Below are 27,184 nucleotides of genomic sequence, written 5' to 3'. Positions count from 1 at the left end.
TTTGGTTTGCAGTTCCTTTGTCATACAGAAGTTTCATCCAAAAATACAGTCATATTTGGCAGGGCGTGGTGGCTTATGACTGTAATCCCAGCATGTTGGGAGGCCAAGACAGGCAGATCAGGAGGTCAAGAGATCGAAACCATCCTGGCCACCATGGTGAAACCCGTTTCTACTAAAAACACAAAAATTAGCAGTGCATATTGGCATGCACCCATAGTCCCAGCTATTCAGGAGGCTGAGGCAGGAAAATCACTTGAACCTGGGAGGCGGAGGTTGCAGTGAGCCAAGATCACGCCACTGCACTCCAGTCTGGGCAAAAGAGTGAGACTCAGTCTCACAAACAAAAAACAAATACAGTCAAATTTACAATTCTCTGTATTTCCCTTAGAGGCTATACTAGTTTCCCAATTCTGGGATAACAAAGTACTACAAATTGGATGTCTTAAAACAATAGAAATATATTTTCTCATAGTTATGGAGGCTAAATCTGAAATCAAGGTATCCATAGGGCCATGCTCTGTCTGAAGATTCTAGGGAATAATCCTTCCTTGCCTCTTTCTAGCTTCTGGTAGTTTCTGGCAGTTGCTGGCAATCTGTGGCATTCTTTGGCTTGTGGTGGCATCACTCCAATCTCTGCCTCCATTGTCACATGGCATTCTTCCTCTGTGTCCATCTGTAACCAGATTTCCCCCTTCTTATAAGGATATGAGTCAATGGATTAGGGCCTATTCTCATTCAATGTGACCTCATCTTAAAATCATCTGCAAAGACCCTACTTACAAATAAGATCACATTATGCCAGATATAGGTGATGGGGAGGAAGGCAGCAAACCACATTGCCATGTATGTACCTATGCAACAATCTTGCATGTTCTTCACATGTACCCCAAAACCTAAAATGCGATAAAATATATATTTAAAAAAAAATCACATTCACATGTACCAGAGGTTAGGACTTCAACCTATCTTTTGAGGGAAAAGGGCACAATTGACTCAAAACAGATGCTTAGTTCAAGATTCATATTTATATTCATGAGAGATACTCATCTGTCATTTTCTCTTCTTGTAATATCTTTGTCAAGTTTTGGTATCAGGATTCTTCTATCTTGGTGAAGTAAGCTGGAAGTGTTCCATCTTTCTCTGTTTTCAAAAGTATTAAGTGTTTGATAGAATTGACCACTGATGTCATCTGGGCTAGAATCTGTCTTTGTGGAAGAGTTCTGAATTAACAATTCAGTTTCAACCAGCCTGGGTGACATAGTGAAACTGTCTCTACAAAAGTAAAAATAAAAAATTAGCTGGGTGTGGTGGCATGCACCTCTAGTTCCAGCTACTCGAGATGCTGAGGTGGGAGGATCATTTGAGCCTTTCAGAGTTCTGGGAGCCAAAAATCTGAAATCAGTATCACTGAACTGAAACCAAGGTGTTGGCAGAACCACATTTCTTCTGCAGGCTCTAGGAAGGAATCTACTTCTTGCCTCTTCCAGCTTGTGGTGGCTGCCAGCATTCCTTAGCTCCTGGCACATCACTCCAATCAATGCCTCTGTGGTTACACTGTCTTCTCTTCCGTCTGTGCCAAATCATCCTCTGGCTCCTTCATGTAAGGACACTTGTGGATAATCCAAGATAATCTCCAAATCTCGAGACTTGTAATGTAATTACATCTGCAAAGATCCTTTTTCCATATAAAGTACCATTTACAATTTTCAGGGATTCAAAATTTCTATTTTTGAGGGCCAGTATTCAGCCTACTATAATGCCTTTTTCAAAGTGTTTATTTTCCTAAAATGCTGGGTAATTATTTTTGGCTAGGCTATTCATCTGCCTTTAAATATTTCACATGCTTATCTCTGTCTACTGCTGTGCTTATTTGAAATAAGGTGGAGGGTGCAAGTAATTAGTCTTCTGGGCAATAGGAGGGACTTTCTTCTGAAGATTAGAAAAATTTGGAGCTCTGTCTTGCTTCTTTGCTTCTGGTACTTCTACTTATTATTCTCAGTTGACAGTAGACACCTCTGCTGGCTGTAATTTGGTCCAAATAAGGTAAGATTGTAAGGGCTAAACCGTCTTGTTATACCATCAGTGATACAAACAGGGCTCCACCCTTACACCAACGTTCCTGTCTTTTTTAGTATCTGCTGACTCTAAGCTTGGAACATCCAGAGGCTGCACCTACCTTTTCAGAAGTCTTCTTCTGACTGAGTTTAGCCTGGCTTTTTCCTTCAACCTGATCCCAACTTCCTTTTGTCTTTTAGGACTCCTTACAATTTTCTTGCTTTCTAACAGTTTTAGTTTTTTTTTTAAGAACATCATTTTTGGATTTCCCCCACTCAAAAGACTGAAGGTCAATCTGGGAGGCTAGAAGGTGTGTGCCATTTGTACCCTTGGTTTAAATTCCAAACTATCTTTAAACCATATTTAATGCCTCTTCCTTACATGACTGCCATCTTATTTGTGCCATATAAAGTTCTTAAATTACCTCATCTTCTGAAGCCTGTTTTATTCTATACTACTGTACAGTATCTATTTTATAACAAGACATTTTATTTCAGAGTCAGATGAATAGGTAAAAAGAAAATGTATATAGTAATAGACTGAAAAAAATTACTACATGATTGAGGAAAGACTCTTACTTGTAAGACATCTAAGACAATACTCAAAAGAACAGCTCCAAAGATGAATAACATCCCACTTTTTCCCAAGGTTAATTAAATAGGTCAGAAAAAAATAATTTTCAAGTAGTTGTGCCAAACCAGAAAAAAAAAAGATGCACAGTATATTATAAAACTAAAAGCTTTAAGACTAAACAAAAACTGCTGTGTATAATTCTATTTTTAGAATGAAGAAAACAGCATAAATTTAGGATTGGATCATTCTTAGGTTAACTACCAACACATGTGGCAGATGTTTGCTATAGATGCCAACTGAACATATAGGAAGCAATTCAAATTCAACATTTACAATTACACTTGAACCTTATTCCAGATTGTCTCAAGTATCCAGTTGTAAACTAAATGAATATTGTTTGTTTAGAGGCATAAAAGTAGTAATTGATATGCCAAGCATATTAATGCAATTTTAGACGAATACTAAAAGTACCAGCAAAGTAGTTAGCACACTTAAGTTCTGTTCCTATAATTTTATTTATTGGGGCATCTCTGGGGTCCCAGTTTCATCATGTACAGTATGTATTGCTAAGGTAGTGCTCCCTAATCTTCATGTCAGGGCACATATAGAAAATGTTAACATATGAATATCTACCTGGTGTAAAAAGAAGAGGTACTCAAGGCTGGAAGCTAGCTGATACGGTTTTGCTGTGTCCCTAACCAAATCTCATCTTGAATTACAGTTCCCATAATCCCTATGTGTTGTGGGAGGGACCTGGTGGGAGGTAATTGAATCATGGGGGCGGTTATACCCATGCTGTTGTTCTCATGATAGTGAGTTCTCACGAGATCTGATGGCTTTATAAGTGGCCTTTCCCTTTTTACTCAGTACTTGTCCTTCCTGCCATCACGTACAGAAGGGCATGTTTACTTCCCCTTCCACCATAAGCTTCCGGAGGCCTCCCCAGCCATGTGGAACTGTGAGTCAAACCTCTTTCCTTTATAAATTACCTAGTCTTGGGCAGTTCTTTATGGCAGCATGAGAATGAACTAATGCACTGGCTTAGGTCCTCTTGCTGTCAGAAAGCTGTGGGACCAATGTCTCAGTGCACCTGTAGCCCATTTGTAGTAAACTATTCCATCTTGGCCTGTAGTCTGGGGAGCTGTGACCTCACTACTCAAATTGTGAGCTGCTGATCAGTTTTACTTGGACTCTTGGGAGCTAGTTAAAAATTCCAAATCATAGGCTCTACCTCAGACCTACTAAATAAGAATCAGTATTTTAACAAGATCCCTAGGTAATTCACATGTACACTAAAGTTTAAGAGGTACTGCTCTGAAAACTTTCAGCTCAAAAATTCAATGTATCTAATAATCTGTTTCATAGAAGTGTATTCAAGGGTATTTTTATAATCTTATTAAAGTCCATATGATATAGTAAAATTTAAAACTTTCATTTTACACAAATTTATTCTTAATTTTTGAAAACAGACAAATGTTGACCTCTGAAACAGAAGAAGGGAAACATACTTACCTGCTTGTATACCTGTCGTAAATACATGATTTCCTCCACAGTTCCCAAGGAGATCAGCCTAAGTACTTTCACATCTCTACATTGTCCAATTCTATATGCTCTGTAAAAAGATTTAAAATACAAACAAAAATCAAGTGAAACAACTTTGGGTTCAAGAGGTAGCTTTGGGACATAAAAATGGAAAATTATCAAAATTTTAATTAATTTAAAGAGAAACATTTTATGTTTAAATATTTAGTAATATTTAGTAATAATTAAAAGATTCAAATTTGTCTAAAAAAATTAGAGAAAAATATGCTAGAAAACGTACAAATAACAACTTCATTTCTGTTATAAACATCACCATTCCACCGTCTAAAAACTTTTCCTAAATTCAGGTTTTTCTTTTATGGCTGCTTTAAGCTTATAGATTATTCCCCAAAGATTTCATTTATATAAAACTCCCCAAAATGCTAACTAATCAAAGCAGACTAGTGGTTACTTGGAGATAAAGGGATGGGGAAGAATGGGAGGGGTGGGTCACAAAGGGGCTGAAGGAAAATTCAGGGGTAATGAGTATGTTTATTATGTTAATTGTGGTGATTTCACAGGTACATAAGCCAAAACTTATCAATTGTAACTTGAAGTATGCACAGTTTATTGCATGTCAATTATACTTTACTAAAATTGTTGAAAAGTTAAAAAAAAAATCACTTAGCAAAAAATAATCAACTGTAAAGTCTATGGAAATGCTGGTTTACAGTCGTATCCGTAGAGATTTCAATTCAGCAAATCTGACTGAATCACTCAGTTGACTGGCATCCAAGGTGTTTCCATACAGACCATAGTGCTCATTAAAATTCTAACCTGATTCATCATAGTGGTTTAACTGTGGGTCCATTCCCCACAGCTTCTCTCATATGGGATGCTTTATAGTATTCTCTGTATGAGCACCGAATGCCTGTTACAGTTGCTGAGGGGAACTGAGGCAAGGCCATACTGCCTAAATGCTTGAAAATGTTACAATTTGGGGGAAATTTATCTTCAAACTTGTAACGTCACCCATAATGTTGTATTTGATTTTTTCTCTGCCTCCTTTACCCATTCCTCCTCACAAAGAACTTTTATTAGAGGACATCTTGGATCCTGCAAATCTTACTCATACCTCCAGCAGGAAATGGAAGCTCCTGTGACACAGCACCGCAATGGGTAAGGTACTGCATTCTCACTTCTATTCTGCAACCTGGAGGCAGAGGAGGGGCTCAGCATCCCTTTCTCTCCTACAATATGTTTGGGTTCTAAGTAAAATCAGAAACGGATCTAAGAAAATGTCCTTTGGATGTATGCTCAAGCCAGTTGTTTGGAGAATGGCAGAGATTCCATTAGGATAAGAATATATATCCTTTAATCTTTACAGACAAAAATTTTAGACGAGTGTTACTGTGCACCTATGTTTCATCATTTCTTGGTCCATAAAGCAAGGATTTGTAAGTGATGAGTCTTTCACCATGTGCAGACAAGTGTTGAGGAACTGTTATACAATAGGTAGGTCATTAGCTTCATTTCTGTTCTTAGTTACTGCTGTCAGAGTCAGTGGAAAGAGAAGGAGAGGAAGAGGAACGCTATCCATTCAGTTTTATTGTGAACTAACTTTCAGTGAATACCAAAGCACAGTACATTGTGCTTTGAGGAATACTGGGATAAATAAGACAGTATGTCTCAATGACCTAATGAAAAAGTACAAAATATAGCAAATGTCCTAAGACCAAAAAAAGGGAGGAGATATTTCTGTGGTTTTCATTTTGACCAATTTCCTTGACATCTGTCTGTGAGGAGAGGCTGATTAAAAGTGTAAGCTTTGCAATAAGACGACATAGATTCAGATCCTGACCCTGCCACTTACTGGCTGTGACCCTGAGCAAGTTAAGTGCACTGTGCCTCAGCTTTCTCATGTGTAAAATGAGCACAATAGTGCCTATCACATAAGGATATTCTGACTATTAAATGAGACAATCCATGGAAAGCACCAAAAATCAGAGTTCCTACCTTACCATAAATAAGTGTAGCCGCTATTCCTTTGTCCTTATTCTTCCAAATGTATTTGAACAAAATGGTACACAAAATATTAAGTATTACAAATAAATAGTTATTGGTTAGATGGCCTTTCTGCTTCTTAAGTGTTTCTATATATTTGCCTTTTCCCCTCAGATTAGACTTTTCAAAAATGTCTACTCTTTTCAATGAATGAGTTAAAATGTATAGTTTTTATCTTAATGTAATAACATGCATAATTCTATTTACTTTGTGCTAGTTTTCTAAATTATACCTTTTTTTACTTTCAGTCTTTCTTAATAAATGAATTTAAAAATTGGAATTAGCATCAGAATTTAAATATTGATTCAGAGTAATTTCATTATTTCTAAATAGCAAGTTTTTCTCTTGATTTCCTCTTATTGTGGCAAAATATACCTAAAATATTTAACCATTTTAAAGTGTACAGTTAAGTCATATTAGGTATATCTGCACTGTTACGCAACTATAACATCTATATAGTTATGGACTCTTTCCAAACTGAAACTCTCTACTCATTAAACAATAACTCCTCATTCCCCAGCCCCTAGCTACTAGCAACTACCATTCTATTTTCTGTCTCTGAATTTGATGACTCTAGGTACAACATGAAATCATCTTTGTCCTTTTCTGGCAAAAACAGGTATCCATCCTTTGTAGCTGATATTAGAGGAAAAACAGTTCAATCATGACACCACTGAGCATAATGTTAGCTCTGGGTTTTTCATAAATGATCTTATGTTGAAGTAGTTTCTTTCTTGTTTTTTCTTTTGGGATGGAGTCACTCTGTTGCCCAGGCTGGAGTGCAGTGGCACAATCTCAGCTCACTACAAACCTCTGCATCCCTGGCTTAAGTGATTATTGTGCCTCAGCCACCCAAGCAGCTGGGAGTACAGGCGTGCACCACCATGCCTGGCTAATTTTTTATTTTTTGTAGAGATAGAGTTTCGCCATGTTGGCCAGGCCAGCCTTGAACTCCTGACCTCAAGTGATCCACCCATCCCTGGCTCCCGAAGTGCTGGGATTATAAGCATAAGCCACTGTGCCCAGCTTGTTTCTTTTTAATGTGTTGAGTTTTTGTCATAAAAAGATGTTGAATTTTGTCAAATGCTTTCCTGCATCAGTGAAACTATTATGTCTTTATTCCTTCATTTGTTAATGTGGCGTACTACATTGATTTTTGTAGGATGTTGAACTATTCTTGCATTCCAGGAATAAATCCTACTTGGTGTATCCTCCTTTCAATACGCTGCTGAATTTAGTTTGCTGGCATTTTACTGAGTATTTCTGCATTAATATTCAAAAGGATTATTGGTCTGTAGTTTTCTTTCTTATAAAGTTTTTGATTTTGGTATTGGGGTAATGCTGGCTTTATAGAATTAATTGGAATGTGTTTCTTCCTCTTCAGTTTTTTGGAAGCATTTAAGAAGGACTGATGTAAATTCTTTAAATGTTTGATAGAATTCATCAGTAAAGCCACACAGTCCTGAGCTTTTCTTTGTTGGGAGGTTTTTTGTTACTGATTCAATCTCCTTACACAGTCAGAGGTATATTCACGTTTTCTGTCTTCATGAGTCATTCGTTCTAGGTTATATACTTCTAGGAATTTGTCCATTTCACCTAGACTATTCAATTTGTTGGTATACAAATTGGTTCACAGTACTCTCTTATACTCCTTTTTATTCCTGTAAAATCAGTAGCAATGTCCCCTCTTTCATTTTTGACGTTAATTTTTTGAATCATTCTTTCTTTTCTCTTAGTCAATCTAGCTAAAGATTTATCCACCATTTTCTTCATTTTTTCAAAGAACCAACTCTTGGTTTCATTGATTTCCTCTTGTTTTTCTATTATTTGTTTTACTTATCTCTGTTCTAACATTTGTTATTTCCTTCCTCTGGCTAGCTCTGGGGGTTTTCCTTTTCCTGGTTTCTTAAGATGGAAAGTTAATTGTTCATTTAGACCTTCCTTCTTTTTCAGTGTAAGCATTTATAGCTATAAATTTCCCTCTTAGCACGACTATTGCTGCATCCTGTAAGTTTTGGTGTGTGTTTTCATTTGTTTCAAGCTATTTTCTAACTTCCCTTGTGAATTTTTCTTCAATCCTTTAATTAAACGTGTGTTATTTAACTTATTTGTGAATTTTTCAATTTTTCATCTGTTGTTGATTTCTAGTTTCATTGCATTGTGATTAGAAAAAAATGAATGATTTCAATCTTTTAAAATTTATTAAAAATGTGTTTTGTGGCCTAACATGCGATCTATCCTGGAGAATGTTCATTGTATACTTGAGAAAAATATATATTCTGCTGTTGTTGGAACGAGAATTCTATATATCTCTGTTAGGTCCAATTTATTTATAGTGTTGTTCAAATCCTCTCTTTACTTATTCATCTTCTGTCTGAATGTTTTACCCATCATGAAAGTCAGGTATTGAAGTCTCCCATTATTACTGTAGAGGTGTTTCTCCCTTCAATTCTGTCAATGTTTGCTTCATACACTTTGGAGCTCTGTTTGTTGAATTAATGAATTTATGTAAATCTCCTTGGAGAATCCACTTTTTACCACTGGATAATTTCTTTTTTTCTCTTCTAACAGTTGTTGACTTGAAGTCTATTTTGTCTGATTATTAATACAATCACCTCTGCTCTCTTTTGGTTACTATTTCCATGAAATATCTTTTTCCATGCTTTTATTTTCAACCTGTGTATATTCTTGGATCTAAAGTAAGTCTCTTATGGATAGCATACAGTTGAACACTGTTTTTTAAATCTGTTCTGCCAATCTACACCTTTTAATTAGGGAATTTGATCCATTTACATTTGAAATAATTAAGAATAGGGAAGAACTGACTTTTGCAACTTTATTTTTTTTCTATATGTCTTATAACTATTTTGCCCCTAAATTTCTCTATTACTGCCTTCCTTTGTGTTGAATTTATGTTTTTAGTGACATATTTTTATGCCTTTCTCATTTCCTTTTACATCTACTTTAGATATTTTTGTTGTGGTTACCATAGGGATTACGTATAATATCCTAAAGTTATAACAACCTTAAATCAATCTATCTTACATTGATACCAATGTCACAAATTACATCTTTATATAACATGTACTCATTGACACAGATTTATAATTATTTTATTCATGTGTCTTTTAAATCCTATAGAAAATAAAAAAGCAGAGTTACAAGCCAAAATTACAATAATACTGGTATTTATATTTGTCCATGTACTCACCTAAACTGGAGATCTTTCTCTTTTTGTATGACTTTGAGTTACTGTCTAATGTCCTTCCATTTCACCTTGAAGGTCTCTCTTTAGGTTTTCTTACAGGGCAGGTCTACTGGTAATGACTTCCCTCAAGGTTTGGTCTGTCTGCAAATACCTAAATTTATTCCTCATTTTTGAGGGAAGTTTTGCCCAATATAAAATTCTCGGTAAATGCTTTTTCTTTGTTGCTCAGTTGATGGTTTTTTTTTCACCCAATACATTAAATATATCATCCCACTGCCTTCTGGATTGCAAGGTTTCTGCTGATAAATCCACTGATAATCTTATTGGAAATTCCTTGTACATGACATGTTGCTTTTCTCTTGCTGCTTTCAAGATGCTGTCTTTGACTGGATGGTTTGATTATGATGTGCCACAGTGTGGATTTCTTTGGGTTTATACTATCTAGAACTCGGCTGACCTTCTTGTATTTGTATATCTGTATTTTCTCTCAAAGTTGGAGAATTTTGACTATTCCTTCATCTACCCTTTGGTCCTTTTCTGCTGAGCCTCCATAATGTACATATAAGTCCATCTGATAGTGTCCCATATGTTCACTTTCTTTTGTTTTTGCTCCTCAGACTCCATAATCTCAAATAACCTATCTTCAAGTTTACATATTCTTTCTTCCTATTTGGGTCTGCTGTTGAATCCCTCTAGTGAATTTTTCAATTCCAAAGTTGAATTTCATGTCCAGAATTTGTTTAGTTCTTTTTTTAAAATTTCTATCTCTTTGTTGATATTCTCATCCTGCTCATATATCCTTTTCTCACTAGTTGTTTCTCTGTGTTTTACTTTTACTCTTGGAGTATTTAAGACACTTGTTTTAAAGTCTTTGTCTAGTAAGTTCAATGCCTGTTTTGCTTCAGGGACAGTTTCTGGAGATTTATTTTGTTACTCTGAAGAGCTATATTTTCATGTTTGTTTGTTTGTTTAATGTCTCGTGGTCTTTTGTTGAAAACTACCATTTTAAAAGATGGTCAACTCCCCCAGTCTTTGCAAACTGGTATGGAAGACCTTCACTAATTAGCAGGGTGTGTCTTGAGCCTTGGGAACAGCATAAGGTGAAAGTTAAAAGTCTTTTCAGGTCATTTCTGAGTATACATCCTGCCTAGGTATGTGTCTGTGTGTGTCTTCAGATTTCTCCTACATACACAACAGCTTTTACATGTCTTAATTTTCCAAAAAGTCTTCCTTCAGCTTCTTTTTAAGTCCCTAGATATTCTGTTGTATTCCTCTGCCCATAATCTCTTGCTCAAGATGTCCAAAGATGTACAGTTGCACTGCAGCTTTCAAACAGCATAAAGAATGCCACTGCCTTTCATAGCTTCTACCAGTCTGATTCAACTATGCCACCATTCATCATCTTAGTGCTGAGTCAGGCAAGACAGAAACCAGTCCTTCAGGCAGCTTCCAGACCAATTAGAAGGTTGCAAAAGAGTTCTCCACTACTCCTTTCACAGTGAGAGGGGGAACTGGCCATTTCTTCCCAGCTGCACTGCACTAGGTAAGGGGTAGAACAAGAGTGAATAAAACACTACACAATTTCCTATATTTTTGAATGTGGCTTCTTCTTGACAGAGTTTGCTTAGTTGCTGTCGATATCTGATAGCTTTAAAAGAGCTCCAGTAAAATTATTTTAGTCTGTCTCTAGTTGTTTTTCTAATGTTTCTATGTGGGAACAAGTATCTGGAGTTTCATAGAACACAATCTTGCTGACATCACTCTTTGATTTCCTAATATAAGAACTATCTAAAAATATGTTTCAAAATTTCTATATGGCTAGAATTCATTAGGTACATGTTTGCTATTTTCCAGAATTTTGGGGGTGTTTTGAAGTCACAGAATCAACTTTTTGTGATTTTCTATTAACATTTATGGTCACTGAAAACATGGTTACTCTCTGTTGTTATACAGTCACAGACCTATCTTGGAGATACTGCAGGTTTGGTTCTAGACCATACTAATAAAGAGAATATTGCAAGAAAGCAAGTCACATACATTTTGTTTTCCAGTGCATATAAATGTTATGTTTACATTATACTCTGGTCTATTAAGTGTGAATAGCATTATATCTTTAAAAAATGTACACAAAATTAAAAATAATTAGAGATATTACTTTAAAAATGCTAAAAAGCATCTAAGGCTTTGGCAATTTGAAATGTTTTTTTGCTGGTGGAGGGTCTCATCTCTATGTCGATGGGTGCTGACTGATTAGAGTGGTGGTTGCTCAGAGCTGGGTGGATGTGACAATTTCTTAAAATAAGACAATGGTGAAGTCTGTCATATCAATTGATTCTTCCTTTCGTGAAAGTTTCCTCTGTAGCATGTGATACTGTTTGATAGTATTTTACCCACTGTAGAACTTCCTTCAAATCTGGAGTCAATCTTCTCAAACCCGGCCACTGCTTTATCAACTAAGTTTATGTAATATTTTAAGTCTTTTGTTGTTATTTCAACAATGTTCACAGCATCTTCACCAGGAGAAGAGTCCGTTCTCAAGATTCCATTTTCTTTGTTCATTCATAAGAAACAACTCCTCACCCATTAAAGTTTTGTTTTTTTGTTTTTTGTTTTGTTTTGTTTTTTTCTGAGACAGAGTCTTGCTCTGTCCTTCAGGCTGGAGTGCAGTGGAGTGATCTCTGCTCAATGCAGCCTCCACCTCTTGGGTTCAAGCGATTCTCCTGCCTTACCCTCCTAGTAGCTGGGACCGACCACAGGCGCACACCATCCTGCCTGGCTAATTTTAGCATTTTTAGTGGAGACGGGGTTTGACCATGTTGTTCAGGTTGGTCTCAAACTCCTGACCTCAAGTGATCCACCTGCCTTGGCCTCCCAAAGTGTGAGCCACTGTGCCTGACGCCATTAAAGTTTTATCATGAGATTGAAACAATTTAGTTAGATCTTCAGACTTTGTTTCTAATTCTAGTTCTCTTGCTATTTCCACCACATTGGGAATTACTTCCTCTTCTAAAGTCAAACTCCTCAAAGTCATCCATGAGGGTTGGAATTCAACCTTTTCCAAACGCCTGTTTAGTATTTTGACTTCTCATGAATCACAAATGTTCTTAAATGTCATCTAGAAGGGTGAATCCTTGCCAGAAGGTTTTCAACAGACTTTGCCCAGATCCATCAGAGAAATCATTCTATATGACAGCTATGGCCTTACAAAATATATTTCTTAAACAGTAAGAGTTAAAAGTCAAAAGGAACAACTTGATCCAGGGGTTGCAGAATAGATGCTGTGCTACTGCATAAACAACATTAATCTCATTGTATATCTCCATCAGAACATTTGGGTGACTAGGGGCACTGTCAATAAGCAGTAATATTTGGAAAGAAATCTTTTTTTCTGAGCAGTGAGTCTCAACAGTGGGATTAAAATATTCAGTAAACCATCCAGTAGGCAGAGTAGATTTAGCCTAACTTTTAAAAGCCCTAAGATTTTCAGAATCGCAAAGTACTGGCCTCAACTTAGTCATCAGCTGCATTAGTCTCTAACAAGTCAGCCTATCTTTTCAAGCCAGGTATTGACTTCTCCTCTTTAGTGACTACAGTCCTCAATAACATCTTCTTCCAATATAAGGTTTTGTTCACATTGAAAGTCTGCTGTTTAATGCAGGTACCTTCAACAATGATCTTAACTAAATCTTCTGGGTAACTTGCTGCAGTTTCTACATCAGCACTTGCTGCTTCACCTTGCACTTTCATGTTAAGGAGGTGGCTGCTTTCCTTAAACATTATGAACCAATCCCTGCCGCTTCGAACTTTTCTTCTGTTACTTCCTTGCATCTCTCAGCCTTCAAAGAACTGAAGAGTGTTAGAGACTTGCTCTGGATTAGGCTGTGGCTTAATGGAATGCTGTGGCTGGCTTGATCTTTGATCCAGACCACTAAAACTTTCTTTGTATCAGCAATAAAGCTGTTTGGTGCTCTTGTCATTCATGTGTTCACCGGAGCAGCACTTTTAATTTCCTTCAAGAACTTTTCCTTTGCATTCACAACTTGGCTAACTGTTAGGTACAAGAAGCCTAGCTTTTGCCCTGTCTTGGCTTTCAACATGCCCTTCTCACTAAGTTTAACCATTTTTAGTTTTTGATGTAAAGTCAGACACATGCAACTCTTCCTTTCACTTGACCACTTACAGGCCATTGTAGGGTTATTAATTGGTGTAATTTAAATACTGTGCCTCTCAGGGAAGAGGGAGGCCCGAGGAGAGGGAATGAGACAGGGGAATGACAAATAAGGGGAGCAGTCAAAACACACACAACATTTACCAATTAAGTTCAATGTCTTATAGGGGCATGGTTCATGGTGCCCCAAAACAAGTACAATAGTAACTTCAAAGATCAGTGATCACAGATCATCATCTCAGACGTGATAATAAAAAAATCTGAAATAATGTGCGAATTACCAAAATGTGGCACAGAGACACAAGTGAGCATATGCTGTTGAAACAATGGTGTGGGAAGACTTGCATGACTCAGGATCTCTACAAACCTTCTATTTGTAAATAAGGCAATTATCTGTGAAGCACAATAAAATCAGGTGTGTCTGTATACATAGTTATTAAATTATGGTAGATAACTTTTATTCAAATAATTTACATACTTATTTAGCCTAATTTATTTTTTAATAGATGGAATTTCTCATCAAAATTGTGGATCTGTTTCTCATCATCTATAAGTGTTTTGGCTATCTTATGTGGTGACTTTTACAACTTCCTGGTGGACTGTGGCCCTCTTTGTTTTGCTTAATGCCTTTTGTCTTGAAGTCTGTGAATAATTTGTTTGATATTAACATTGCTACCCATTCTTAATTTTTGTTACCACTTCCCTGATTTTTCTTTTTTCCTTCTTTCTAAAAAGCATTTTCACCAGGCGTGGTGGCTCACGTCTGCAATCCCAGCACTTTGGGAGGCCGAGGCAGGTGCATCACCTGAGGTCAGGAGTTTGAGACCAGCCTGGCCAACATAGTAAAATCTCATCTCTACTGAAATACAAAAATTATGGTGGCAGGCACCTGTAATCCTAGCTACTCTGGAAGCTGAGGCTGAGGCATGAGAATCGCTTGAACCTGGGGGGCGGAGATTGCAGTGAGCCAAGATCACGCCACTGCACTTCAGCCTGGGCGAGAGAGAGAGACTTTGTCTCAACAAACAAAACAAAACAAAACAAAGCAAAAAATACTTTTAACATATTCATATTTATGTTTGAATTTACTTCTGACACTTCATTTGTCATGCTTTCTGAGCTTCCTCTATCTTCCCCAACACAACTATGTATTTCCTATAATGTACTAAAATAATTACGTTTTCTTGGTACTCTTATTTCTTTTGAAAGTTTTACACTTGATATCCAGTGATTCTCAAAGTGGAGTTCAGAACCAATTGTATTGTAATCACCTTGGGTGGTTTTTAAAAGTCATTGTGGTAAAACATCATATGATTTACCATTTTAGCTATTTTTAAGAGTACAGTCCAATGGCATTAAGTAAATTCATAGTTTTCCAACCATCACCACTATCCATTGCTACTTTTTTATTATCCCAAACTGGAACTTGATACCCATTACACAGTAATTCCCTATTCCTTCCTACCATTATCCTCTAATAAGCACCATTCTATTTTCTATCTCTATGGATTTGACTATTCTAGGTATTTCATATAAGTAGAATTATACAATATTTGTCCTTTCATATTTGGCTTTTTAAAAATTTTTTTGAGATGGAGTCTCGCTCTGTCGACCAGGCTGGAGTGCAGTGGTGCAATCTCAGCTCACTGCAACCTCCACCTCCTGGGTTCAAGTGATTCTACTGCCTCAGCCTCCCGAGTAGCTGGGACTACAGGCACATGTCACTAAGCCCGGCTAATTTTTTGTATGTTTTAGTAGAGATGGGGTTTCACCACGTTAGCCAGGATGGTCTCGATCTCCTGACCTCATGATCCACCCACCTTGGCCTCTCAAAGTGCTGGGATTACAGGCATGAGCCACCACACCAGCCTTGGCTTATTTCATATAGCATGTCTTTAAGGTTTGTCTACGTTGTAGCATTTATCAGAATTTCACTTCTTTTTAAGGCTGACTAGTATTTCATGTTATGTATATACCATATTTTATTTATTTATTCATCCATCAACGGACACTTAGGTTGTCATAGTTTAGTATTGTGAATACAGGTGCTATGAACATGAGTGTACAAGTATCTCTTCAAGTCTCTGTTTTTAATTCTTTTGGTATATACCAAGAGTGGAAGGGTAATTGCTGGATCATATGGTAATTTTATGTTTAATTTTATGAGGAACCACTGCTGTTTTCCACTTGATATTTCCATCAACAATACACAAGTGTTCTAATTTCTCGATATCCTCAACTAGGACTTGTCTGTTGTTGCTTTTATTTTACTGTAGTCATTCTAATGTGCATGAAGTTTTATCTCATTATAGTTTTGATATGCATTTTCCTAATGAATAGTGATGCTGAGCATCTTTTCATGTGCTTAATAACCACTTGCATATCTGTATACCTTCTTTGGAGAAACTTCCTATTCAAGTACTTTGTACATTGCTGAACTGGGTTGTGTTTTTTGTTGTTGAGTTTTAGGAGTTCTTTATATATTCCAGATATATATATATTTTTTTTATTGCATTTTAAGTTCTGGGGTACAGGTAAAGAACACACAGGATAGTTGCATAGGTGCATACATGGCAATATGGTTTGCTGTCTCCATCCCAATCACCTATATCTGGCATTTCTCCTCATGTTATCCCTCCCCAACTCCCTACCCCTCACTGTCCCTCCCTCAGTCCCCCACCTCACAGACCTCAGTGTGTGATGCTCCCCTCCCTGTGTCCATGTGTTCCCATTGTTCAACACCCGCCTATGAGTGAAAACGTGGTGCTTGATTCTCTGTTCCTGTGTCAGTTTGCTAAGAATGATGGTTTCCAGGTTCATCCATGTCCCAAAGGACACGAACTCATCGTTTTTTATGGTTGCATAGTATTTCATAGTGTGTATGTGTCACATTTCCCCTGTCCAGTCTATCATCGATGGGCATTTGGATTGGTTCCAAGTCTTTGCTATTGTAAACAGTGCTGCAGTGAACATACATGTGCATGTGTCCTTATAATAGCACAATTTATAATCCTTTGGATGTATACCCAGTAATGGGATTGCTGGGTCAAATGGAATTTCTATTTCTATGTCCTTGAGGAATTGCCACACTGTCTTCTACAATGGTTGAACTAATTTACACTCCCACTAAGAGTGTAAAAGTGTTCCTATTTCTCTACATCCTCTCCAGCATCTGTTGTCTCCAGATTTTTTAATGATTGCCAATCTGACTGGCGTGAGATGGTATCTCAATGTAGTTTGGATTTGCATTTCTCTAATGACCAGTGATGACAAGCATTTTTTCATTAATACTTTATCAGATACGTGATTTGCAAATATTTTCTCCCATTCTGTAGGCTGACTTTCTACTCTGTTAATAGCATCCTCTGATCCACAACCTAGGTGTTTTTTAAAATGTAAAATGTTGAGTCCCATTCTACATCTATTTAATCAGAATGCCTGCAGGGTGGAGTGTGAGCAACTGTCTTTTTGAAAATTGTACTAGGTAATTATTATAACTCACTCTTTTAGTTGTTGCCCTTAAATTTTTTGTTAGTATTTAAAAACATTTTTTGGCACACAATTTGAGAACTGACCAGGATATCCTGGTCCTTTCCTGAGGGGAAAAAAATATTCTAACACAATTTTACCCCTCCTTTATCCTTATTCTGACATTTTAACAAAATTACATGACATTTTAGCTCTTGATTCTTACTAATGTTTTCATACCAGCCCTTCATATTTTAGGGAATTCTTTCTTTATAACTGCATGAAACCTCAGTCATACTATCAGCAATTTTAGACTTAAAATTTTAGCCACAGATTATAAATACAAGTCAAAATAATTTTCTTTCACCTATAGCCATATAAATTTTTTCACTTTGACAACTCTGTTGTCATCTAGAATCCTATAATGCTGATGAAATATATGTTCTTCAAAGTCTGATCTGCTAAATTGAGTCTGATGCTCATTTCTTTGTTGATAATGTGTCTTTTCCTTTTTGTTGCAGTTTTTACAAATCATTCTCTCCCTGTTTCTCACTCTGGAACCTTTTAGCCCTTCTCTTTATCTTTGAAACTTAGAAATATTACTAACATGTATGTTTTCTCTCCCTCTCAGTCACTATTCGTACCTCATACTAAGTGTCCATTCAAAATTAATAAAAATTCTCTCCAATCCTATCATCAATTATCTCCCTTGTCCTCTAGTCTCTATGTTCATTATTTCTGGAATAGACAGATGATGATTTCTGGGATTCTTCCTCAACTTCTCTTTACTCATATTTCACATCTATTTGTTTCTTGACTTTTTATGTTTAAAAACATTCATTCTTTTTATCTTCCATATCAATTACTACTTTTAGCCCTCTCCATTTTTTTCAGAACTTCTACTGAGTTACTTTATTTTGGCAATAGTTTTAATTTCTAGGAACTAATTTGATTTTTTAATGTACTCTTTTCCCTTGGCATCCTATTCTTATTTTATTCCCTTCCATGTCTGTTTTTCATCTTTGCCCTTTGGCTTTCTTGCTAGGCTAATTTTATTAAAATGTTTCATAATTCTTCATTTCCCATTCACAATTAAAATGATGACTAAGTGAACTGCTAGAAAGCTGGTCTGTGTTTCCATGCAGGTAACAGGTCTATTTCCTTTTTTCATGTCCTGGGGAGATCTGGAAGTCCTTTAGGCTTGGCTGTAGCTTTATAATTTGGTTCCAACACCCATTCTAGGAACCTTTCTACAGTCCAATTCCCCATTTATTTATAAAATTCATAAAATTATTCTTTCAGCTTTAATCGAAGAGTACCTGTTATGGCCAAACCCTCTGTAAAGTAGGGTGTGGGAGGGGAATTTGTATTAGAGTCAGCACATTAACAATTTCCCAGAAGGATGCGCTCTGTCTACACCCACATACTGTAGCTTCAACCCCATGCTTGAAATTTCTGTATTCTTTCCTGCAGACTTAGGATTGTAGTATCTGCTGATACCCTGATCATAGATTCTACTTGCTTTTTATCTTCCAGGAGATTGTCAAAACTTCTGATCTACTAGTACAGAACTATTCTATTTTCCCACAGTATTACAAATTTATTCTTTCTTCTTAAGTCATTTCTGTCATATTAATGGGATTCTGAGATGGATGAAAAGTAAATGGCTACTTTTGGCCTGCTATTTGGATTGAGAAGGTCAGGATTATCTTAAACGTACGTTTTTACAAGTTTTCCCATTTCTTCTAATCATAGTCATAATATAAGCAACCTTAAAAGTTCCAAGAGTATTTTTAGATTAAAAGTATTTGCAGATCACTTTAAATGTTGTCAGTATTATACCTGTCTATGGCTTGAAGATCATTGGCTGGATTCCAAGTAGGATCAAATAATACAACAACATTGGCACCAACAAAATTGAGGCCTAGTCCACCAGCCCTGGAGGAAAGAGAAAAAAAAAGTACATTAGAACAGCAAAAACTAATTGTTGTGCTACAACCCAACAGTGCCAGGTTTCTATAGCCAAAACAGTACAGTACTGCATTAATTTCATCAAAGTAAGGTGGTGATTAAAATACAAAACGCCACAAATAAAAGATCTAAAGCACAATTTTACTTCTACCACTCTAGAAAATCCCTAAAAAACTGGCCGTTAGAGTCCATGTCAATAGGTTGTGCTGGTTTTTACTTTTTTTGACACTCAAATACTACTACTGCAAGATTTTCCCAACATAATTTTTAAAAACTGTTAGTACCTTCTAGCTAAATAAAGTAATAATACATTTAAAAACTCAATCCATGAATAGATGTACATCTTATTCTACTAAGTGCAGCTAAAATTCTGGATATTACATAGAAAATAAACATAAAACTCTGAAAGGCACAGAGAAGATAGGCAGGCTAGGGACTATAAGGCCTAAGGAATGGCATGACAATGAGTTCCCTGGCTTGCTATTTGCTTAAGATGTCACAGGCTGGGTTCTTAACATATCCCAAGCTGCTCGAAATGACAAAAGTCACAGACAAAAAAAAAAAAAAAAAATTCCCCCAAAAGAGCCTTTTCCTTTTAGCCAAAGAACCAGGAAAGGTATAGCCCTGAAAGACAGAAAAATGTGAGACAATAACCACCCTACTCCTGCCAAACACCAAGAAACAATCTGTGGCCCCATCCCTACCTTAGTCAGCAAAGGCTGAATGAGGATGCTAAACTTCTACCCTTGCCTGGCTACAAAGAGACATACCACTGATTCCTGCTGGGGTGGTATCAGAGAAGACTGAGTGAGGAGCTAGAGCTTTCATTTTCTGCCCAATGATAACAGGGTCTCTCTCCATGGTGTCAGGGGATACCCGGAGGGAGTGGTAGCACTTCCCTCTCAGGGTATCAGCAGAGGCCAAATACGGGAACCTAGCTTTCCACCCCTACTTGGTTGGCATGGTGTCAGAAGACGTCTACTAAAATGGAAGATTTAAATCAGATGCAGAGTCTTATAACACAATACTCAAAATGTACAAGAAACAATAATACAATAAAAAATCACTAATACCAAGAACCAGGAAAATTACAGCTTGAATAAGAAAAGACTGAGATGAATAAGATGTTGGAATTATCTGACAAGAATTTTAACACAGCCATCTTAAAGATGTTTCAACAAGCAATTACAAACATGCTTGAAACAAACAAAAAATTGAGTCTCATCCAAAAAAAAAAAAGAAAAGAAAGGATATAAAGAGCAAAATGAAAATCCTAGAACTGAAGAACAGCTGAAATACAAAACTTGCCAAATGGGCTCAGCAGTACAGTGGAGAAGACAGAAGACAGAATCAGTAAGCATGATGAGAATCAGTATCATTTACCAAATCTGAACAACAGAGAGAAAAATCAGAAACCACAGAGGTCAGAAGAAAGTGGTACACCTTTCAAGCACTGAAAGAAAGGAACTGCCAATCCAAAATTCTATACTCAGTGAAAATATGCTTCAGAAAGGAAAGGGAAATTATGACATTCTCAGACTAAAGAAAACTGAGAGAATCTGTTACCAGCTGACTTAGCCTAAAAGAATGGTGGCTAGAAATTTCATAAAAGAAAAAAAAAAGGCAGAATAAGGCATGAAACTATGAAAAGGAAAGAGGAAGATCAGAATAGGTTAAAATAGGAGTGAATATAAATACTATTTTATTTCTCATGAGTTTCATAAATCACATTTCATGGTTAAAGGAAAATGCCACACCATCTGATATGGTGCTTAGGGGATGTAGAGGAAATACCTAAGATAATTATATTTTAAAGGTGGAGTAGGAAAAGAGCTTAAATATAAATAAAGTTTCTATACTTCGTTCAAACTGGTAAACATGTATACCAGTAGACTGTGAGAAGTTACTATGTACAATGTTAATACCCAGAGCCACCACCAGGAAGCTACATAAAACAATATACTAAAAAACACTATACGTAAACAAATATAGAATCTTAAAACAATGTCTAAATAAGAGAAAAAGTGGAACTGGAATTAGGAGCTAAAAAGATAAAAATTAAATTAAAAATATCAATAATTACCTTCAATATATTGGCCTAAATATACCATTTAAAATTATAAGATTGGCAGGGTAGACTGAAGAAATAAAATGCTCTCCACAAAAAAAAAATAATAATAAAATAAAATACTTTAAACAGGATGACATAGCTAGGTTGAGAGTGGAAAGATGACAAAAGATATACCAGACAATTATTTTGAAAGACTGGCTATATTAATATTAGTCAAAACATATGTCAGAACAAAGAAAATTACTACAGAAAAGAAGGACAATGCATGAGGACAAAAAGATCAATCTGCCAGGTGAACACACCAAAATAACAGAGCTAAAAGATACGTGAAGTCAAATTAAGCTGAAAAGAGAAACATATAAATGCATAATTATAGTTGAGGATTTCAACATCCCACATTCAACAACTGACAGAACTCCTAGAGAGAAAAATCAGCAAGGATATAAAAGAACATGAGCAACCAACAGGATCTAAATGACATATATACAACACTCCACCTAGAAAAGCACAATACAGACTTTTTTTCCTGGTTCCTATAGAACATTCACCAAGCTAGACAAAATCCTGGGCCATAAAACAAACCTCAATAAATTTAAAAGAACTGAAATTACACTGAGTATGTTCTCTAACAATAATGTAATCAAGCTAGCAATACATTTCAGGAAGACAACCCCAAAAATAATCCAAACACCTGGAAATTAAACAACATACATCTAAATAGCTCCTGAGTCAAATGAAATCTGAAATCCCAAAAAAAGTGGAAAAAAAAAATACAAGGAGAAATAAATAATAATGTAACACAAATGAAAATACAACATATCAAAATATGTGGGATGCAGCTAAGTAGGGCTTACGAAAATTGAGAACACTAAATGCTTATATTAGAAAAAAATTAAAGGTCTCAACCCAATAATCTAAAGTCCTCCTCGTAAGAAACTAGAAAAGGAAGCAAAAAACTTAAAGCAAGCAGAAGAAAGGAAACAGTAAATACAAAAGCAGAAAAAAACTGAACACAGAAAAATAGAGAAAAATCAATTTAAAAAAGCTGATTCTTTGCTAAACTAGCAATGACAAAGATTAAAAAGAGAGAATACACAAATTACCAATATTAGGAATGAAACAAGGGATATCACTACAGATCCTACAGCTATTAAAAGGATAACTGAATACTATAAAAATGTTATGGTCATAAATTCACCGAGTTAGAAGAAAAACAATTCCTCAAAAACCGCAAACCACTGAACTCAACTAAATGAAACAGACAATTTGAATAGTCTTACAACCATTAAAGAAATTATGTATTTTAAAAGTTCTTAGGAAAGAAAAACTCTCCAGGCCCAGGTGATTCCATTGGAAAATTTTACAATTTACAGAAGCATTAACACCAGCTGTATACAATAAGCACATGAAGAGATGTTTAACATTAGACATTAGGTAAATGCAAATTAAAACCACAATGACATATCTCTACATGCCCATCAGAATGGCTAAAATTTAAAAAATAGTGACAATAGCAAACATTAGTGAAAGTGCGGGAGAACTTATCACTCATACACTGCTGTTGGGAATATAAAATGATATAGCCACTTTGGAAACAGTTCAGTAATTTCCTCCAAAACAAAATATGCAACTATCATATAATTCAGCAGTTGCACTATTTAGCATTTATATCAGAGGAATGAATACTAATGTTCAAACAAAATCTGTACACAAATGTTCATAATAGCTTTATCTCTAATAGCTTAAAACTGAAAACAACCCAGATGCCCTTCAACAGGAAAATGTTTAAACACATGTGGTGTATCCATATGATGAATACTAACAGCAATAAAAAGAAAAGAACTATTGATACATGCAACAACTGGATGAATTTACAGGGAATTATGCTGAGTGAAAAAAGCCAATCTCAAAAGGTTACATACTTTATGATTCCATTTATGTAACATTATTGATTCTGTTATTCTAAATTATAGAAATGGAGAGCAGATAAGTGGTTTCTAGGGCTCAGGGAGAAAGGGGAGAGAGGAAAGTGGCTGTGGCCATAAAAGGACAACATGAGGGATTCTTCTGATGGAAAAGTTCTGCTCTTCACTGTAACAATGTCAGTATCCTGGTTGTGATAATGTACTACAGTTTTACAAGATACTACATTGGGGGAAATGTGTTAAAAGTGCCTGGGATCATTCTGTATTATTTCTTAAAACTACCTGTGAATCTAGAAATAAGAATAAAAAGTTTAAAAATGTGGCTAACAATAACATCCATATAGACTTAACACAGAAAGGATTCTTAAGTACAGATTATTTCCACCATTACATGTTGATCACAATGCAGGCAGTCAGGGTGCTACCGCATATACTTCAGGCTTGTCATAGTGCATACAGAGACAGCCAAGAGTTATACTGCAACAGGATGCCATATGTTCTCGCTCCAAAAGGAAGAGAACAAGATGAAATAACATAAATGCTTATTTTATTTTTTATTTTCTTTTTTTTTGGTGGGTGAAATAATAAAGAATTTTTTTTTTATTGCATTTTAGGTTTTGGGGTACATGTGAAAAACATGCAAGGTTGTTGCATAGGTGCATACGTGGCAGTGTGATTTGCTGCCTTCCTCCCCTTCACCTATTTGTGGCATTTCTCCCCATGCTATCTCTCCCCGACTCCCCACCCTCTGCTGTCCCCCCACTCCCCCTCAACAGACCCCAGTGTATAGTGCTCCCCTCCCTGTGTCCATGTGTTCCCATTGTTCAATACCCGTCTATGAGTGAGAACATGCGATGTTTGATTTTGTGTTCTTGTGTCAGTTTGCTGAGAATGATGGTTTCCAGGTTTGTCCATGTCCCTACAAAGGACGCAAACTCATCGTTTTTGATGGCTGCATAATATTCTACGGTGTATATGTGCCACATTTTTCCTGTCCAGTCTATCATCGATGAGCATTTGGGTTGGTTCCAGGTCTTTGCTATTCTAAACTGTGCTGCAATGAACATTCGTGTGCATGTGTCCTTATAGAACGATTTATAATCCTTTGGATATATGCCCAGTAATGGGATTGCTGGGTCAAATGGAATTTCTATTTCTAGGTCCTTGAGGAATCGCCACACTGTCTTCCACAATGGTTGAACTAATTTACACTCCCACCAACAGTGTAAAAGTGTTCCTATTTCTCCACATCCTCTCCAGCATCTGTTGTCTCCAGATTTTTTAATGATCGCCATTCTAACTGGCATGAGATGGTATCTCAATGTAGTTTTGATTTGCATTTCTCTAATGACCAGTGATGATGAGCATTTTTTCATATGCTTGTTGGCCTCATGTATGTCTTCTTTTGTAAAGTATCTGTTCATAAATGCTTATTTTATAATGAGCTACATCTTATACTTCCCGGGACCCAGAGTTCTTTTTCTCCATATATTTCTTCTTTGGGCTGGTGATACCAACCATATCATCACTCAACAAAGCCAAAAGCCATCTATATATCTATCATCACTGTAGTCTTTTTTTCTCCATCACTATTTCCCTTTCCCACTAAAAGCTAACCAGTAACAAATCCTCTCACATTTACCTCAGAAATGTTTTTCTCTTGAGTCCCTTCTTCATTCCTATTACCACTGCCCTTTCTTGGGCTGTTATTAGATTGCACTTACATGTATTACTTCATTGGTCTTCTAATTGTCCTCCCTTACTTCAGACCTTATATCCATACCCATTCTCACATTACATAAAAATTATTTTAAGCACAGAATATATAGAACTAAGTATACCACTCATCTGTTTAAAACCCATTAATTCCTATCCATCAGAGACCAACAGGTCTCAATGACCAGGCCTACCATCTCTGCAGCTGGTATCATACCAGTCATTCTTGAAATTTATCCCACAAATAACCAAAATACTTAAAGTTGCCTTCATACATTGATTTCATACCACTTTGTTTGCTCTCTTCTTTGCCTGGCTAACCTCTCCTTGTCCTTCAAGTGTCACTAACAAGCCTGAACTAAATCTTTCTCCTCTGTGCCTCCTCCTACCCTAATTCGCCATACTGTATTGAACTATCCTTTTACATGTTTCTGAACAACTCTTCCTGTACCCCTCTACTTTCCGAGTGATAAGAGACCTGTCTCTTCCAGGGCCTGTCACAGAGTGCATACTTACACTCTCTCTGTTAAACTGAGCTTCGTTAAAATAACTCACAAGTTCTCCTATGTAGTCATACACCCAAGCTGTTGCCTCCATGTATACTAAGCACTAGCCACATAAGTTCTCTAGTCATTTTGGTACCTATGCTATTCTTGCTGCCTAAAATGCCCTTTACCAACGTGCTTTTCCTTTTCTTTTAAATAAAATCTTATCTCTAAAGAACCAGTTACAACATCACCATCCTTCTATGGGATTTTTTGATCTATCTATTTCTTAAATGCCTATGGATCTTCACACATAAACTCCAATAAAGCATTTATTATATTATATTGCTCCTCAAAGGCAAAAAAATCTCTTATTTTTCTTGCTGTGCATTAAGGGTCAATGAAGATATTAATAGCTGAATAAAAAGGTGTGAGATTGAGACAAAATAAAGCAGAAGAGGCAGATTTTAACAACAAGCATATAATATGATTCTCATTATTTATTTAAAAAGAGTGGTTTAGAATCTCTTTATCTTGGGGTACATAACAAAAGAAACATCCTCATCTTTCTAGGAAAGTTAACAGTGTTCTGGAACAATATCATGAGAGACAGAAAATGATGTTTCTCCAGTTCATTTCAAAGCTTCTAACTCCTGGTGTTGGACTACCTAGAGGCACTTATATCATCTGGAAAATTTTACTTTTGCAGTATAGTACCCCAAATCCTTAACTTAATCCTTACAAGTGAATAATTATGAAAGCATTGTGGTTCAAATTATACGGTTTGCTTAGAAAGTTGTTTGTAGTCAACTAGTGTATGATTCTGAAAGTCAAAACCAAGAATGAAGTTGTGCCTAGCATTTGTGCTAGAGTCTTTTTGCCACTTAAATGGAAGCCAAAAGTTCTGTCTTTATTTAACTGCACCTGTGGTTAAGGTATACAATGAAGAGAAGTCACTAAAGATATATATTTTTGGAAGTTTTTATTATTAATATAAAATCACGTATTGGTTTTACTAGATTCATTGTTTTCATCAGCCAAAACATATCAGAATACTACTTCTTTCTTTTAAAATAAAATTTCTAAAGGAAACGTAACTTTTGGCAAAATTGAATGTATATAATGTTTGTATACTGAGTTGAAGATTCCTAATGCCTGTATAATTAATTAGATTTTAAATAACAACAATTATGATCTTTCCATGTTTTGAACTGTCTGATCTGCATATACTGTATTTAATACTCTATAAGACAACAATGATAAATTTTTACATTTTTTAAAAGAAAAGGCAAAACTAAAAGCCAAGAACACAATGATTTTCTTTCTCTTCCTCAACTGTCTTCCTAAGCCTAGCTGTCTTTCAGGCTTTTCTCTGAGGCTTTGCATTGCCATTTACCCTCATCAGCTACCTACACTGATTAACAAAATAACTAACACTTAGTTAGTGCTTTACACTGGATGCTAATCATCGAGGGTAAGAAAAATGATCATCTTTTCTCCTATAATTTCTATCAAAAATGGAAAGAAATTAACCTTTATTGAGCATCTACTACGTATCAGGAACTATGCAACATATTTTCATATATACTAGTTCTTTGGTTCTCAAGAAGACTTCTTTTTTTTTTTGAGACAGAGTGTTGCTCTGTCTTGCCTAGGCTGGAGTGCAGTGGTGCCATCTCGGCTCACTGCAGCCTCCATCTCCCAGGTTCAAACGATTCTCCCGTCTCAGCTTCCTGAGTAGCTGGGACTACAGGCTTGCACCACCGCATCTGGCTAATTCTGTATTTTTAGTAGAGACGGGGTTCCACCATGTGGGCCAGGCTGGTCCTCAAACTCCTGACCTCAGGTGATTCACCCACCTCGGCTTCCCAAAGTGCTGGGATTACAGGTGTGAGCCACCACACTCAGCCTGTTCTCAAGACTTCTATAAGCAAAATATTACCCTGATTTTTTAGGCGA

The 27,184-nt window shown here is 36.2% G+C and overlaps 1 protein-coding gene across 7 annotated transcripts in view; it reads right to left on the bottom strand.

Annotated features, from left to right (window-relative positions):
* ERCC6L2 (ERCC excision repair 6 like 2) overlaps positions 1–27,184 on the bottom strand; it is a 169,386-nt gene that overhangs the window by 52,983 nt on the left and 89,219 nt on the right. For all 7 annotated transcript variants that reach the window (XM_064361532.1, XM_012461937.2, XM_012461936.3 and 4 more), the window contains 2 exons: positions 18,900–18,995; positions 4,141–4,240 (listed from right to left, as the gene is read on the bottom strand). In XM_064361532.1, coding sequence (XP_064217602.1) covers positions 4,141–4,240; positions 18,900–18,995 — 196 coding nt within the window. The remainder of the gene's footprint in view (positions 1–4,140; positions 4,241–18,899; positions 18,996–27,184) is intronic.

This window comes from Aotus nancymaae, unplaced genomic scaffold (assembly GCF_030222135.1).
Source record: "Aotus nancymaae isolate 86718 unplaced genomic scaffold, 86718_ANA_hifiasm-v0.15.2.pri h1tg000041l, whole genome shotgun sequence".
Taxonomy (NCBI): domain Eukaryota; kingdom Metazoa; phylum Chordata; class Mammalia; order Primates; family Aotidae; genus Aotus; species Aotus nancymaae.
The sequence above is the reverse complement of the archived record's forward strand: the minus strand, read 5'-3'. Positions and strand labels throughout refer to the sequence as shown.